The sequence below is a fragment of the Oryzias latipes genome, chromosome 11, assembly GCF_053564925.1.
Source record: "Oryzias latipes strain Hd-rR chromosome 11, Olatipes_Hd-rR_3.1".
Taxonomy (NCBI): domain Eukaryota; kingdom Metazoa; phylum Chordata; class Actinopteri; order Beloniformes; family Adrianichthyidae; genus Oryzias; species Oryzias latipes.
In genome coordinates, this window is record NC_136247.1 from 1036660 (window position 1) to 1054918 (window position 18259).

An 18259-nucleotide genomic window follows, 5' to 3' on the forward strand; every position below is an offset into this window, starting at 1 on the left:
AGAACACATGAACATAGGATCTTTTGATATGAACTTTTTTTTAGATAAGGGGCAGGTCTGTTTAAATGAGTGGTTAAAAAAGTCCCGTTTCGAAGTTTCCTCTAAATATTTTGGCAACTGAGCATTTGGAATTAGCTGTGTAGTTCACAGTTCTCTGGTTTGAATGCTGTGCCAGGTGCTAGCTTTCATTGCATGTAATTAAAACCATTAACGCCCATGAGTCAGCAGAAGTTTGATCACAGCTGACTTCTCCTCTGTTCACTATGTTCTTTTTGAGAAAGCATCATAGCATTCTACCTCAGCATCGACCACCAGTAAAACTACCTGTCAGTATTTAACATAAAGACCTTTGTAGCTCTAGTGAACTTAAGTTGGTTTGTACCAGAATTGTGCTCAGAGGATGAAGACTGAGCCAGACTGCAGAAAAAAAGGTCTTCCTCCCTGCACCTCGTTTACTTTGTGGATAATGAGATTTGACTCATGGGTCACATATCTGTGCAGCATCATTACACATGAAGTGCATGTTCATGCACACACACCCACACACACAGTAATGCGAGTCCACATTCATTTGCCAGAGTTGATTAGGATAATAGAGCTTAATGGAGTGTATTAACCCTGTCCAGTATGCAGCTGTGTGTGTGTGTGGGGGGGGGGGGGGGGGGGGGGGGGGGGGGGTTGTAGAAAGGGGAAACCCACCAACTGTTTATCTCCATCAGACACACACAGAGGAGCTCTGGTGTCTCTGCTGTCACAGATGCTAACCCGGCTCTCCATTAGTGATGTGATTGGAGTGGACACAGAAAACCAGCCTTCTTGCTCCCAGAGGATCGATCTGAGAAAATTACCCAGCCACCCTCTGGGGAACACCAGCTTATACTGTCATCCACAACTGTCCACTGCAAGGCAGGAGCATTGCAGCATTTCAGGGGGGGGGTCAAAGTCTGCAGATATTGATTGATGATATGGAACTACATGATGGAGCTGTGCAAGAAGGGAAACTGGTAGTTTTAGTTCAGAAAGAGAGAAGTGATGACTGTGATGTATACTCTCTGTAAAGTTAGTTTTACATTGATAGAGAAATTTTGATTTTGATTTGATTTGAAATGGTTTATTTCAAGCAATCAAATAAGAATAATACACAACAACAATACAATCACAAGTTATACATTCATACAAACACGAATCAGACTTACGATATTTAGACATATTAATAAATGTTGCTTGAAAGGGAATGGAAGGAAGTGAATTTATTTAATCCCACCCCGTTCCCAAAGATCTGAGTATTTCAAATGGGTTTTGGTGCCAACATTATGATAAATAATTTGCATCAAATGAGCTGCCAACAAAACCCAAGTCAAGGAGGGAGGATCAACATAGATGTTGGTGGTGGCATCTCTTCCAGGGGGGGTCCAGTCAGAGATGGGAGATCTACCACCACACCATGCATACCAGCAGACAGACTGTGTTCATCCGGTTAAAACTCCGGCAAAGTGAGCCCCTCTCAGGCTAAAACCAACACACATGCACGCACGCACGCACGCACACACGCGACTGTCACAAAAGGCTGCAGTAACCTCACCTCACCAGATGATGGCACCTCAGGACTGAGCTGAGCTGCAGCTCCGTCTCTCATGGATTCTCAAACAGACGAAGAGGATCTGTGGTTTGAGGCAGTTCACTTTGCTTCTCTTTGGTTTCTTTAACAATCTTATGTCTTTGAAGCACAAGTTTCATGTCTCTAAGTTTTCAGAAGTTTGACTGTTCTGATAGTTTAAACAGGATTTCATGTTTTCACGTCCAGCTGAGGTCAGTCTGAGTTAAAAACTTAACTAAAAAGCAGATGAGAATAAATACTTTGTTCCACAGTTATTAGCAATAATCTTTACACGCATTTATTAATTTGATGAATTTTAGTTTTCAAAAAATCATTTTTAAATGCCTCAATGAACTGACACCAAGTCTTTAAGGACTTTCATCTGTAAATTAGAGACTTTGAGCAGATCAACCAGATCTCTACTGGGAATTGTAAGATCCCTTTCTGCAAAACTAGTTTTGCTCAGACTGCCCTCTATGTGAAAGGTGCAAGACTTTGGAACTCCCACTGATTTGAAGTCTGTGTCCAGTCTTAGTCTTTTTTAAAAAACAAAGTCGTATCAGCACCAGTGCTGCCCACAGTTTCTAACTGGTTGATTTGATGTGTGTTTTTAATCATTTTGATGCGTCCCTGTATATTCTTTTCAAACTGGTTAATGTAAAAAAAAAAAGCCCAACTAAGGAAAAATGCTGCAAACTAACTCTTGCTAAAAGCATTATGGAATTATGATATGGGCAAGCATGGGACTGCTGTTTGTAGTATGTCCATGTTTTTATACCTGTCCTTATTCCATAAATTAATACATTTAGATTAATTTAAAACATAAAAATGTATAGAACTTCATTGTGAGCAAAAAACGAGAGCATGATCTGAAATCTAGGGAGAGAGGAAGGGATGGTGGATAAAAAGTGAGTGGATGAATGTGACGGCAGGTTAAAGTGTTTGTTAAAGGCTCTAACGGTCCCCGTGGGCTGAAGCCTGCACAGCTGAATAATGTATGTCTGCTGCCGGTGTAATGAAGTGGAAGAGATGGGGAGGAATACTGCTGGCCTCCCAGGGCTCAGCTCAAATTGTACACACTCTTAAGAGCTGCTTCAGCCTGAACCTGTCTTCTTTCCCACTCCCATGTTTTTCTTCCTCTGTCTCACACAACATACACACACTGTGGCTAAGAGGGTTAGCTTGTCTCTGTTCCAGTGTCTTACATCATTGATGAGAAAGGCCGGGGCATTTATAGTATCCCACTCAGAGTTCAGCTGCTGCAGATCTTCCATGAGCCTGTGATGAGACAGCAGCATGGCTTCTGCTGGCTGCTAGCACAGCAGCTTGGTGCTGGCAGCCTTGTTTGTGGATCAGACCAAGCTCCACATACACTTTTTCTTGGCAACGCCATCATGCTTAACAAGAAGATGGCAAATGCAGAAAGAAGGGAATAAACTCTCACCGTCTAATTATTCGCACCTAGCTTTCTGTCTCTAAATCTTTTCCACAAAAAAAGAAACAGTCACAGAAAAAAGCTGAAGCAAAACATACTACAATGGCTAGCACTCTCGGCTCAAAGGGAGAAGGCCCTGTTTGAATCCCAGCTGGGCTTTCTATGTGGAGTGTGTTTGTCTCTGCATGTGTGGGTTTTTCTCCGGGCACTCCAGCTTCCTCCCACTGTCCAAAAACATGCTTCTTATGTGAATTAGTTGCTTTGCAGTATCACTAGGTGTGGATTTGTGTGGATGTGCGAGTGTGTGGCCCTGCAACAAACTGGCGACCTGTCTGAGTGTACGCCACCTTTGCCCAACCATAACTAGGATGGGCTCTGGCAACTCTGTGACCCTGAAAGGGATCCCGTGAGTTGGACTTATAAATTCTTTATACTAGTTACTCATGATGGTTCAAAACGGTTCAAAACTGCATGTTTGTATTTTCGGGGAGAAAGATGGACTTTACTTGTGCTTCCAGGTTCTGACTGACAAGCACACCTTTAGGGAACATGGAGAAGGAGCACCCCCGCCGAGGAAGGGCTGCCGGCGTACAAACCCTGACCCACCACTACACAGTGAGACAGCAAAGACATGTCTAAATGGTGGTGGATTACCGGCTCACCTCTCCCACACCTGCAGTGTGCCTCTGTAATATCCCTCTGCCAGGTTTTTCAAGCATTTGTGAAAGCTGAGAGGTGGACATTTTTATGTCTTTTCATAGGTCTGATTGTTTTTGAAGATCCCTGCAGTTGTGAATGGTACATCTCTGTGAACTGGAATAATCTCCAAAGGTTCTTGGGATTTACAACTTCTGTTGACAGTTAATCCAGAAACACAGTCAGGTTGGATCTCTGCTACATCAGTTAAACTCTGGAAAGCAGTATTATGGACCCCAATGGCTAACAAAAACTTCTAATGACTCAAAACTCAGTTCACCACTCCATCCATCCAGCCAGCCAGCCATCCATCTATCCAGCCATCCTTCAGCAGGGGACAGCTACTCCATCCTGGTGTTCACCGACTAGATATATATGCCAGACACTGAGACCTAAAGTTCTTCAGTGGTGTCATATTTCTGTGGTGGCCTATAGTGACCAGAGACTATACCAAATATTTTAAAGCTTATCCTGACTGTAATAAGGTCCCCATTAGGCTGTGCCTCCACATCTCCCTGGATTTCCTTCATAGATTGCCGCCACCGTCATGGTCACACCATGATTGTCCTTCATCTGTGGTTCTTTAAGATGGCTCTCCTGAGACCCCTTAGTAAATTGCCATTAGTTAAAGAGACTGCAGAGTTGTTGGCTCAAAATGTTATGTTTTCCGGCTCCATAGCGTTCCTAATACATTATCTCAGGTCGGGGACCTCAGTTTACTGCCAATACTGGTCTGAATTCTGTAAACTGCTGGGGTTGAGGTGGACATCTGGGCTCCATTGCCACTCTAATGAACACGGAGAATGACTTAATCAGGACCTTGATTAAGTCATTCTGACCTTTTGTTGCATTAATGAGTCCTCCTCGTCCTCCAAGTTATATTTGACAGATTATTTCTAAAACACCTTTTCTTCTGCGGAAGAAGAAGGGGTGGTGTCAGTTCCCTCAACTGTGCATTGATGTGTGAGTCTGCAATGGGCTTGCCAGGTTCCTCTTTGCATGGTGGCCTCTTTGCCTTGCTTCCTCTGAGCGGTCCGATCCGGTCCAGTATTATGAGCGTTTCCATACTAAAATAAACCCATTAACCCTTGTTCTATCTTAGATGACCCCCCCTTACATTGACATGTTCTCCCTACCATGACAAAGGTGGATAAAGGTGGAAAGATTTCATGTAATCCATGGACACCAGTGAAGATCACAAATCATTGAAGAAAAAAGGTTCAGAGCACTGTCTAGTGGGTCTAGATGACCCAACTCCCAATGTTAAAGTGCCTACGATAGCACAAGGGTTAAACAGTACCGAACTGTACATCTTGAAGCTCCCATCGGCTGTAGGTTTATTGATGAATGGAACGGAACAGTTGAGGCAGTGCCGCTGTAGCCACCCATTGATTGGCAAAAAGTGATGACAACATTAGCATGCGCAAATATAGTGCTCATTTAAGCTAACATTTCCAACATTTGCAAATATTCTTAGTTGCCTGCAATCTTCTTTCAAACAACATTGAGGCATGGTTTGTCACTCCTGTGTCGAGTAGTTTGTCCCGTTCTCTTTCCTCATCCAAAACTTCAACAATCAGTCCTTATCCCCACTCCTTCCTCACTTACTCCTTTGGAATTTCATGTTTTATATCATAAATATAATGTTTTGTACTTCCAAATGTAAACTTTTATTGTCCATGGGAAAAATGGACGCCAGTGTTCTCTGCGGTAACCCACATTATCGCATGGGCATGTCACCTTAAATATAAAATAATGTTTTATTTTGAAAGTACAACGAAGTGTTTATTTTGAAACCTGGATCTGTTTGCGGTTCCCCAGATTTTTCATGTTTGAGTTTGCTAATAAAAGATGTAGATTTCCTGTCGTAAGCCCCCCTCTGTATTTTTGGGACCCACATCCACTGGATCCAGACATTGTTCATATAACCTGGGTTTGACAGCAGGGTATCGTCTTTTTTACCTGGGGGGTATTCCAACAAGTAGGTTATGCTGGTTACCATGGTAAGTTTGAGGCTAAGGAAGCAGATAACCTCAGCTTTCTGTTCCAAAAACAGAGTAATGTTTCAGGGTAGGTCAAGTTGCCATGGCAACTCATGCTCTGAACATAACCTGGTCTGGAGCAGGTTTAGTTGAAGGTTAGTTTGTTTTCAGAGAGGTGAAGCAGCATGGCGTGTCCATTTGAAGATGATTTAGTGGATGAAGAAGCTCAGATAATACTTTTTCCACCGTGAGAGGGTGATAAGACCACATATGGATGTTGGAAAAACAAACTTTTTACTTTGATCTAACTTAATTATTTGCTTCAGTTAAGATAAATCATTTTTTTGAGTTCAGTCAGCAGCATTTTCTGTTTTAGCCAAACATTTCTCGCCTGTCTAAAAATCTTTTTAAATGCTGAACAGGGTTCTTTCTTTTGGCTTTCCTATTCCTGTTACTCACTGCAATAATGGCGTCTAGCGCTAGTGTGACTCTGTGGGAGAAAAAGTAAAATGTTCTAAAGAAAAAACGTTTTTTTGTGTAATGAGGTTCTGTAAGGCTGCATTTACACTGCAGGTCTTGATGCCCAAATCCGATTTTCTAACTATATCCGATGTTTTTGACGACCCACTTACATCATCTTTTAAAAGCGACCTGTATCCGGTTTTTGCATTTACACTATACTATACTATACTGCTGAGACTATCAAACGTAGACGTTTTAAGAGCAGCATTTCCACCTTCCGCGGACCTGAGCACTGACCGCACAGATTAAAAAAATTATGTGCGAACAGGCCCTTAATAATAATCATAAAAGTAATAAAAGCACATTTAGAAGATGCGTGTTGGTCCAAACAGCAAACGTTTAGCATGGCGAAAAAGAAACAAGCAAAGCTTGTAAAAGCTGCTATTAGGCAGCAGTGGCTCATGATCTCTCCAACGGTCAGCGGTTTGATCCCCGCTCCCCCTAGTCACCCTCCCTACCTCCAGTTTGGCTCCACTGGTGTGTGAATGTGTATGAATGTCCCGGTGATGGTCAGAGGGGCTGTAGGCGCGAACTGGCAGCCACGCCTCTGGCGTATGAATGAGGAATGAATGAATAATGGACACATTGGAAGTGCTTTGAGCATCTGGAAAAGCAGATAAATCCAATCCATTATTATTATTTTTAGAACCCACCCTAAAACCACCCAAATTATGCTTACCTGCCCGAAGCCATTTTTACCTGCATATCTAGAACCAAAACCGCCCAATCTGGCAACACTGTTTGCTGGTAGGGCTAACAACGCAGTGACTGACGTCATCGCCCCGCCTCCCTCCTGGAAATGCTGACTGAAATTGAATCATGCTTCACTTTTTGCAGGGGGATGTGAAAACGAAAATCCAATCCCCTTTTTGTCACAGAATGAGTGGTGTTGAAGTAGAAAATGAAAAAGTAATTTGAAGGATAGATTTTTGATTTTATCTTTAAGTCATTTGATGCAGTTACATTGTGAAAATGAAAAAGCATTTCTGTTAATTATTTTAATCGTCAAATTATACATTTCTAAAGGAATTTTTCTACGCATTTACTAAAGAACTTTTTTTAAATGAAATGTCAAATATCATTTTCTTTATCATTTAATTAAGTGACAGAATAAGCAGTGTTGAAGAAGAAAATGAAAAAGCTGTTTGGCGGATTGATTTTTCATTTTATTTATGAGTCACGAATGCAGCTTCATTGTGAAAATGAAGTATTGACTTTTATTTTTATTTATGCTACAGAAACGCTTCCATACTTCCACCACCTACAGCATTATGGCTAAAACCGCACGCAAGAAGAAGGAACTGAGAACGCGTTTCCTTCCTTTTTTTGGGCAGAGCATCTTTAATGAATGATTGATGTGAAGGGAATCAGATCAGAAAGATGTAATTACGCTCTAACAAGCACATAGCAGTAGGAAAAATATACTAGAAAAATGCCATAAATGTATAAGGAGACCATATTTTATCTACAATTAGACTACTGAATGCTCAAAAAGAAGGTATTAAGATCATCTCTTCATCTCTGTGTGCATCCATACTCTGCTCCTCTGCTGCTCTATGGGTAGTTTGTCTTTTTTCAAGTATTTTCCATTCAAGCTTCCCTATACATCAGGAATGAACACTGCAGAGTTTCTCATCAAAATGTCAAAACAATAAGCTACTTCTTTGAGTGACATATATTTTGTGCAGAAATGTGCAGCAGCAGCACAAGGAGAAAAGTTCCTTTCTGAGCTTTGAGCACAGATGAGTGGAAGACAGTTAGTCCATGTTTGGTATCTGAGCACCTTTCACGGGACAAATGGAATGTCAATCAAGCGTCGGTACACAGATGTCTGTTCCCCGGTGGGGATGGAGATGCTTTCTGGTGGTGCAGCTCTGTTGTTCCAGCATTACTCTGGGTGCTCTGGGATTATTTTGTCCTTTTACCTCTTTGCATCCCCGAGCCCCATTACATACCCCTGACTATAAACGATTTCTCATCTTTTTTTGGCTCTCCATGTTTTCTTGCCAAGGCTTCATTTTTTTCTCCTCGTTCTCGTTTCCTTAACTCCTTCGTGTCTGACTTTCCCATTATATAAAAAAACCTGTTATTATTTATTCCACCAAAGTTGATGCTAAATTAAGAGGAGTCCTGAAAAAATTTGTTCTTCTGAATTAGCGAATACGGCATGAAAGGGTTAAACTGCAAGACTCTCTCTCTTCCTTTGTCTGAAACCATTCAGTTTCTAATTCAGTTCCCTCCCTTTACTTTCCTTGAAAGGTAATGTAGAAAAAAAGTGAAGACGGGAAACAAATGAATCCTTATCAAAATGTTCTTTTCCATTAAAAAGAATCTGTATGTAGTTGATTCTTTTCTACCAAGTTTTACTTTGGGAATGTATCTTTGAAAATGACTCCAACTCAATGAATGAATCAATTCCCTTTATTGTCACTGCAACAATTACAAGTAAAAGCATTTACTCAGTTTAGGAGAATGTCAAAATGCATGAGGGGCAAAAAAGCATCCATCTGCACTCTGCTCCAAATTAGTAAATTAAAAATCAAAAGAAAATATTAAATTCAGAAAGTTCATTTGAATAACTTTGAGATCAAACCGTATGAAACAGGTTGCAGCATAAGTGTGAGCCGTGGTCCCTGTGACCCTTGCAAGTTTCACGCCTCACTCGTAAGGTCATCATGAGTGAGGCGTGAAATTTGCAAGGGCCTGGGCATCAACGGAGTCTCACGTCCGGCTACCACCCTCAGTCCGATAGACAAGTGGAGCGCATGAATCAGGAGATCACTCGGTTCCGCCGAACCTACATCAAGAGGACTGGAGTCGGTTCCTGGTTTGGGCTAAATGTGCAGCTACTGGTTTCATATTTCAGAAACTGACAAAGACAAATGTGGTCTGATTTTATTGGTAGCCTGCACTGAAACTGGACAGTGAATCGAGCGATTTGAGATCTTTTTAAGACCAAGTAAACAAGAAAAAAATACATAGTCAGCCAAACCAGTTTCTGTTGGCTGAAGTACAGAGATTAAGATGTTGCTAACAGATACAAATTCCAAAGAAATGGGTCTTGTGTCTTTTGAATAGTAGAGAAAACACTGCACCAATACTTGCCTCTAAAAGCAAGACTAAGTAAACCAAAATAGTTAAGAGCTTGTTCCTCTGTAAGTGTTTAATTCTCTCAGGTTACAGGAGCCAGATTGGTCCAGAGGCTTGTCACCATGCAAAGCTGGTCCTGGTGCTGCTCCACTCAAATGTAAAGTGGGTCTAAACAAAACCCAAGACCAGGAACAGTTTGTCCTTGGATGGAACTTTACCATCAATAATGACGATGACATCAGACCTTAAGCTATGTAATAAGTGGGAGCCATCGCCATAGCCATCCACTGAAATTCCTTAAAGCTTCAATAACAGGTTCCAATCCAGAAAAACCACAGACAGAGTTTGAAACTTGAAACTTGCTAAATACCTTGTGTCTTGTCTTTATAAGAGTGTGTAGTTTAGTTTGCTTTTTTTCGCATGTTATTATTGTTGTTCTGCAGCGGAGTGTGAGTGTGTGAATGTGTGTGTGTATGGGTGAATGGGACTGAGACTGTTAAGTGCTTTGGACCTTCGAGTAAGGTAGAAAAGCGCTATAGAAGTATACGCCATTTACCATTAAGGTGAATAATTAATTTGTGTTGCTCTTTAAAAATTCATTTTTTCCTATTACTTTTAATTAGTCTTTTTTTTAAAACATCCTGGTGCTTTATTCAACAATTACATGTTCACAGAACTAAACAACAAACTTCAACTTTTCTGAAAAGTTGGCAAATAGCAGCACGAGCTCAATCCGTTTAGCAGAAAGCTAGCGATTATAACTTCGATCTGTGCAATGAAGTTTATTTAAAAAAAAACTTTTATTCCACCTCACAGTGGAGGAATGGCTGCCCATTACAATAAAAATAAAAAATAAAAAATGGGTAGAGCTAAAAAAGCTAGATTAACCCTTGTGCTATCTAGATGACCCCCCCCCCCCTTCCATTGACGTGTTCTCCCTACCATGACAAAGGTGGATAAAGGTGGAAAGATTTCATGTAATCCATGGACACCAGTTAAGATCACAAATCATTGAAGAAAAAAGGTTCAGAGCACTGTCTAGTGGGTCTAGATGACCCCACTCCCAGTGTTAAAGTGCCTAGGATAGCACAAGGGTTACATAGGAAGGTGCTGGGGGAGGATGCTGCGCCAAGCTAACAGCTAACAGATCCAGAGAATGGAAATGGTAAATGATAAAATAGAAAACATGTCAAACACGTTAAAGTTGATAATGATCTACACATTTCTCATTAAAAGGACATTGTTAGTAGAAAGAAATATTCTTTTAAAGTATTAATATGTAGATAAATGTGCCGAGTGACGTGTACTTTTAATGGTTTCTTTTATAGGGCAGTGCAGCAAAGGCAGGAAATAAATATTGATCAAAACCCTGAAATTCACATTTGGAAAGGGACAAGCACTGCTGACTGGCGTAGTGGTAGCTGAAAGCAAGGAAAATGTTCATGTCCACTCGGCATGTGTGGGCGAAACTTGACTATTATTATTTATTGTGTGAACATTTCAAATGCTCATCCTTAGTATAGCTTACTCACAGATGCCTATCATGTGTTCGGGATGGCATGAAAGTTTTTAACTCATTCAATATCTCGGGTTGCATGTGAGAGAAGTTTCTCCGCTCCTAAATCTGCGTAGTACACTCCACCAGGAGCACTTGGAGGCGTTTATGCTTCTGTCAGTTGAAGAAGAAATACGGATGTTGCTTGATAATGACGCAGTGATAGACCATGTTGCAGAAAATAGTGCACTACTTCAGCAGTTATTGATGGTGTAGTTGTGGTGTATTGGATTTGTAATGTTAAATAATTTTATTCCCCTGGAGCTATTTAGGTTCACATTTATGTTTTTGTTTTTTACGTGTTTGTTTCTGTTTACATATTTTTGTTTAAAAAATTGCATTTTATCAAAAACATTGCTATGTGTAAATACTTTGCATTTACAGGCTGTTTTATTTTCCACATCAAGCATGGGCCGGTCTAGGGAGGGACACTCCCGGTCCCAGCACGCCCCAGGTCACAGCTCACAGGTGACTTTGTTGTCAGTAAATCCTCCAACTACGCATGCCCAAGAAGGATCATGCAGTGCTTGAAGCACCGCCTCAGGCAGTCTATAGGATTTATAAAACTTTAGTTACATAAGTAACTTTCAGTTTGTACTTAGTTAATCTTTTCTTGGTGTCCAGCACCAGAACCTTCAGATTAGGCCGAATCTGAATTCTTGCCCTACTCCTCCAGCTTCTCCCTACCCCTACAAGCAGAGAGTTATAGAAAAATAGTGTCTTCAAACCCCGATGTTACTTCCACTCAATGACATCATGAGTTCTGGTGAGGTAGATGCCGGGTAGATGCCAGCGCTTAGACAATACATAACATCAGTTTTATAACTTTAAAGAGTCATGTAAAAACAAAAAGTCAGTATTTAGATTTAAATGTAAATTTCTGTTCTTCAGAGAACACCCACGTGAAGAAATGTGTTTCTCCTCCATGCCACAGTGCAACACAGATCACCCTAGCGGCGGAGGGATACTCAGCCCTAAGTCAAGTGTTTTGTAAGGCTATACCTTACAAAAGGACTCCACTAAAGCTCCAAATGTTCCTACATGTCAGGAGTCTGAGCTCTGTCTCCCCTTTGGTCACCAGCAGGAGCTGTCCCCGGATTATTAACGCATTAGCGTTTTGGGTCTTCGAAGAAGATAGAAAAGCGCTATATAAGTATACGCCATTTACCATTTACGCCATTTGCACTACATCTCCCAGCCGCCCCACAGTCCCTGGATGCAGACTCTCATCGTCAGTCACATGCAGACTTGCGCAGTGCACCGAGCCTCGCTCAGTGGGAATGATTGTTTGTGCCACTCTGCCTGCACACCCAGCATTATCTCCTGCTCTTCTCGTGTTTCAGATCCTGCTCCTTATCTGACTGAGTCTGCCTGCCGCCTCCGACCCACACCTGAACTACGACTATTCAAACCTGCTCCCTGACATTGTAATTCCCGTGTCCGACCTCTGACCTGCACAACCCTGCTTTAGCTCGGTTGACTTTTAGCTTTGCTTGACACCTGTCATCCTGTCTGTGCTAATGCTGCACATGGAACCAGCCGTCTGCCCGTTTGTGACACTACAACTGGAGCAATAGGGAGGAGCTGAAGGGATAGGGGAAGACTTTGGATTCCGCATTAGTTTCCATTTTCTTTTATTTAGTATAAAAATGAGATCACGATTATGTCTTACATGACATTAGATGTGAAAGTGACAGAATCCAAGTGAATTTCTTTTTAAAAATACTTCTGTTGATTTTCAGCTAAAACTTTGGGGTTCATCCTTTCAAGCTCATACTAAGAAAAAACACATTGTCTGCCTTCATCACAGTTCTGTGTCATCTCCTGCAATGATAATCCTAAATCTCTGCCCATCATCCTCCCAAAATAAAACTGTAACCTGTGTATTTACTAAACTGCAGTTTCCATTCTCTTACTCCTTCATGAAAGACTCACACTGGCTCCCAGTGGACTAGTGTTCTAACAGATTTTGGAACAATAACCTCAGTCTGGCCATCTCCAAGTTTCCTCCTCTTCTGTGTTCTCTCAGGTCCCCTTCTACCCTTTTTACATCTCTGCCCCATCAGACAGATAGCTATAAGTCATGTCAGGAGCTGGAGACCAGGCTTGGTAACTAAAACGTTTTATAAGCAAACGCAAACATGGCAAAGCCAAGGGCGCCACAAAAGAATGACAAACCAGATGACCCGACCACGAAGAACTGAAAACTAGACACAGAGGACAATTCACAGAAATAAAACAGCTTTGGATGATTAACATGAACCTGGAGTCACTGTGACAGGAGACAAAACACAGCGGTACTAATATCATTACTGAAAAACCTAAATCCACTGCAGAATCCACACAAGTCACTCACTCTGCTCCCAAACTTTGGTTTTCTCTTTCCCCTAACGCTCTAAGGCTTTTTCTCTTCAAGTCCTTCATTCCTTTTCTAAACATGCTTCTTCCTAGACCATGTCATGGAGATGCTGGAGCCCATTCAGGAAGGCAGAGTTCACCCTAGACACTTCTCCAGGCCATCACAGGACAACCAAGAGGCAAACAACCTCCCATACTCACATCCACACCGAATGGAAACATTTAAAGTCACCAATGAACATATGAAGCATGTTTTTGGACTGGGGAAGGAAACTCTTCACAGAGAGGACCCAGCTTGGATTCGAACCAGAGCCTTTTTACTGTCAACCCTCTCTTAAAGTCAGATCCTAATAATCACTTGTTCAAGTCTGATTTTACTTCCAATTGCCCCAATATATTATATTAGATTGTTATAAATTTATATCTCCTTGAGGGTCTGGAAAGGTGTTTTTTTCTTCCAATAAAATATCTTGCAGTTATTATTCTGTTGATTAACCTTTAAATTGAAAATTTGCTTTTTTATCCAGTTACACCCTGCAGAAATATAAAAGCAACACTTTTGTTTTTACTCCCACTATCTCCCACTATCTATCTATCTATCTATCTATCTATCTATCTATCTATCTATCTATCTATCTATCTAGATATCTATCTATCTATCTATCTATCTATCTATCTATCTATCTATCTATCTATCTATCTATCTATCTTCTTGCAGAGAACAGAACGCAGAGGTGTTGGAGGAGAAGTCTTTCCGCTTGGTCGGGACAGCTTAAGACTTTATTATTGAGAACATGACAAGTCATTCAGCTGCTGAAGGTGCTTACTCAAGGGAACACACGGAGTGCTTATTGTTTGATTAATTTCCTTGGAGCGGCCCGAAATCTCCCACTCATGAATGCGCGCGTGACAGCGAGATTTCTCCGAGGTGACACGTTATCTAAACTACAGGGCACAACGATTATGTTAATATCAGGTTGTAGTCATCAATCATCTCGCGTCAATGTGGTGTCAACGTCGTTGTCCCCCCCTCCCTCCACCCCTAACCACTCAGGGCTATGCGTAGGCGTGCGCGTGCGCATCCATGCAGCTGCTGGAGAAAGGTCCGCGTGTTTTTTTGCGCCTGGAGACTTAACGGGTAGAAGGAGCTGAGAAGAACATGGGAAGAAATTAATTAAGAGGCTTTCCTTGCCCTGATGTGAACACAGGAATGCGCGCGCACTGACGTCATAGATAGAGACGCACTTTAAAACCAAGATGTGAATCTCAGAGACGTTAGGATCACACACCTCCCACCACACAAGGCTGGTCGTGAAGAAGCTGATGCGATTTTCTGGATTAACGGAGAAAAAGCGACTTTTTTAGAGACATGAAATGCGCGCGTAAAAGTCCGCGCGCCCGCGGATAGAGCGAGTTTTAGAATTTCTTTTTAAAGGAAAACATTAGCGAAGTTCAGCGTCAGAAACGTGATTTGTTTTGATGCTGTTGGACATCACCTCTTGCCTCGTTGATCGTGTTGAACCATGGCTTACTCTCAGCTGGGATACCCCTACTCCGCTGCACCTCAAGTAGGGCGCACTGCTTCCGATCCTCCTGGCGAAGCATCTACAGTTTTTTAGGAACTCATTACAGTCCACTCAAATCACGAACATGTTTGTTTTTCTTCTCAGTTTCTGATGACCCCCGGCTCTCTGGCTGGAGCTCATCCATCCCAGCCGGCGCTGCGCTCTCAGGGCAGCCAGCTGGCTCCAGGGGCAGGTGTCTACGGCAGCCCTTACCAAAAGAGCCAGAATTACTACAACACCTGCTCCGGAGACGCCTCCACTGTGTATGCTAGAGTGAGTAATGCTGGAAGTAGGCGAGACGAATAAACATTTACATCAAGAGTTTAAAAAAACTTTCATTCTTCCTTTTTCCAGGGACCAATAGACCCCAAAGAAGCTGCACCTGTGGGCACAACCCAGACCCCTACTTACTATCCTTATGAATATATGTTTGGGCATCATCCTTGTGAAAGATATGGGTAAGTCCAAGTGCGGATTTGTCCCACTGAGATGGTGAACATTTTTGGTGTCAGTCATCATGTTCCACAGCTGATATCTTTTTGGGTTTGTTATTTTTCCAGCATTTGTTGACAGAAGTGTCTCCAACTAAACCTGACTCACCAATAGGGGTGTAATGATTCATTCTAACAACGATTTGATTCAGATCATAATATGTGGTTGTTGATCCAGTTCATATTTCTATTTGAACGATGTGATTAACTGAGCTAAAATAGATCCAGATCATCTTCAGCCAAAAGTGCAACCAGTCTGAATCAGAGAGAAATACCTTGAACTGAAGAGTGCAGGGGAAGTTTTCCATATTGCAAGATAATGAAGCGCAAATTAAATATGTTTATAGATAGTACATGTTTGCACACATTGGACTGGAATGATGGACTGATCATTTTTTACTGACATCACATGTGTATTGTCCGCTGTGATGCACTTTGTAGTTTTTGCGTTATAGTAAAATAATCCTACCAGTTCTCAATCCAAAATATGCTTTCCAAGATCAATAGCATCGAGTTATTTAATATTGAAATGACAAGTCTATCAGTTGATTCAATGAACAACTTTCCTCAGACAGCTTGATCTGGTTGGATCATAGCAATAGAAATCAATTCATCGAATAATTGATTCCTTTTTAGACCCCTACTCACCATGGCTTTAAACATTACAGGACAAAGTATCCAAACTTTTTTATTCTAACTCTCACGATCCTGCACAGGCATTCCTGTTTAGACAGTTCTTCTCGCCGTAAGAATGCCACTCGTGAGACCACCAGCACGCTGAAAGCTTGGTTGCAGGAGCACCAGAAAAACCCCTACCCAACCAAGGGGGAGAAGATCATGCTCGCCATCATCACCAGGATGACTCTGACGCAGGTGGATTTCTGTCTGTGGATCATCAGTTAAGCGAATGTGTGGTGCTTTTGTTGAAGGTCTTTTTCAACCCCCCTCCCCCCAGGTGTCCACATGGTTTGCAAACGCGCGCAGGAGGTTAAAAAAGGAAAACAAGGTGACTTGGTCGCCACGGGCATGTAAGAGCTCCGACGACCGAGGTTATGAAGACGACAGTGATGAAGCTGAGAGGCCATTGAAACGTGACGAAGATCTTCCTGGTGAGCAAGAAAAAGTGTCTGTCTGGACATCTGTAGCGCTTCCTTCTCTTCAGCCTGTAGAGACTGTTGTGTGAATCGTTTGCAGACCAGCCGTGCGCAGACCTGCAGAGCGATCTGGAGGACTTCGACCTGCTGGAGTCAGATGCTTCTGATGGAGACGCCAAGCTGCAGTTTCAGCCTGATGTTGACAAAAGGAACCCAAACACTAACCTCCCACACAAGCAACTCGTGCCCCTCAAAGAGAGACTGTCAGACTGCCCCGAGTTCTCCACAGTCAAACACAGAAGCAGCTCCTTCTATGTGAATGAAGAGCTGGAGAGCACAACCAGCAAGCCCAAAATCTGGTCCATAGCTCACACTGCCGGGTCTCTGGAGAGCAGCTCTCAGCCAGAATACTCGTCTTGTATGCTGCTGTCAAGTGGCTCCTCCTCGCCGGGTTTCCCATCGAATATGGCGCTCAGCAAGGCGGAAAGACAGCAGGAGTCAGCGGTTGCCACGCTGAGAGAGTGGGTGGATGGAGTTTTTCATGGGCCGCCCTTCCAGCAGCTGAAAGCTACAGACAGGTGGAAGGGCTTGAGTGACTCCATGACGGACAGAGGGACAGCAACACACACCTTCCAACTCTCTTAGTCCATCTCATCATGCAGCTCCTCATCAGTTGGACCTTTCAGCTGCAGGACCAGAAGGAAGAGTCCGTGTTTTTTAGTTCTACCAAATGAAAGTTAGCTGAAAGCCCCGGGTCTCCAGCCCTGCAGGCTTTTCAAAGCAGCTCATGCAGTTTGGGGGAAACTGGAATTTGACTGGGACTTTGGCACAGCTCTCTGCATTTGATGCTGATATCACTCACAACTTTTCTAACAGTGTCTTCTGGATTTATAGGATGTTTTAGAATGAAAACCTGTCACTAAACACTCCTGCAGTTGGAGTCTAAACACAAAACCACACTGTTGTACATTTGCACTACCGCCTGCACATGCACCGTGTCACAACAATAAAGAGTGTGTTCTGCAGCACGGCTGAGATGTTTGCTCCTCCAGAGGCAGAGATGGAACCTCTTTAGATGAGCAGGGCGACCCAGCAGCTGTGTGTGTGTGTGTGTTTGGGACAGGGGGGCTTTGTGTGTGTGTGTCTGAAAGGAGGAAAGTGGGTGGTATTCAGCCGTGACTAATGGAAACACACAGAGGAGGGTGCTGCTAAATTGTTAAATCGATGCCACTTCCACCCCGGCTCCGGATATAGCTGCAATCAGCGACGCGTCGCTTTTCATTAGGCCACTGTTGACTTTGTCGAGCTCGGACAAGAAATACTTTACAGCGAGCCGAATGCCTCGTCCAGGCTTTCCAGAAAACTGTTCCACCTTAACTACTCAGGCTTTTATTATTCAAACAGCTAACTAGAAAAAAAGTTTTACCAGAAAGCGGGGCTGATGTAAACGAGTTAAAAAAAGAAAATTAAACAATTTCCATCAACATCAGTTTACCAACAGTTTATCAAAGAAAACACAAATGCAGTAAACATTTTTACCAAGCATTTTAAAATATCCCCAAACCCTTTTTTTTCCCTCTTTTGACCTGCATTCTTCCTGTTTTTTGGTTAAGGAAGAGTGATAAAGTATTTATCAGAACAGAGGAGGGATCTGCCCAGGCTTTGTGTGGAATTAACAGTTTCAGATTAAATAATTCAGGATGAATTCATCTGAGAATTTCATTGTTTCTGCTCCATAAATAAGTAACATCTGAGATGATAAATAATGACACCTGACCTCCTCTTCCTGACGGTTTTTTTCTCTTGCTAGCTGGTTGACAGGATCTCATTGTGTGTGGGGGGTGGGGTGGGGTGGGGGCTGCTGTCGTTCGAAT

General features: G+C 42.4%; 1 protein-coding gene across 3 annotated transcripts in view; it reads left to right on the forward strand.

Annotated features, from left to right (window-relative positions):
- The window catches only part of irx4b (iroquois homeobox 4b), a 35907-nt gene extending 18497 nt beyond the window's left edge, over positions 1 to 17410 (forward strand). Inside the window, exons 1-6 of one of the 3 annotated variants that reach the window (XM_078954525.1) lie at positions 13947 to 14054; positions 14906 to 15073; positions 15155 to 15258; positions 16008 to 16164; positions 16247 to 16400; positions 16486 to 17410. In XM_078954525.1, coding sequence (XP_078810651.1) covers positions 14912 to 15073; positions 15155 to 15258; positions 16008 to 16164; positions 16247 to 16400; positions 16486 to 17030 — 1122 coding nt within the window. In that variant the 5' untranslated portion in view covers positions 13947 to 14054; positions 14906 to 14911 and the 3' untranslated portion in view covers positions 17031 to 17410. Of the gene's footprint in view, positions 1 to 13946; positions 14055 to 14502; positions 14804 to 14905; positions 15074 to 15154; positions 15259 to 16007; positions 16165 to 16246; positions 16401 to 16485 lie in introns of those variants that run through there. The other 2 variants (XM_004074435.5, XM_078954524.1) reach the window with 2 other exon arrangements.
- The last annotated feature ends 849 nt before the right edge of the window (positions 17411 to 18259 follow it).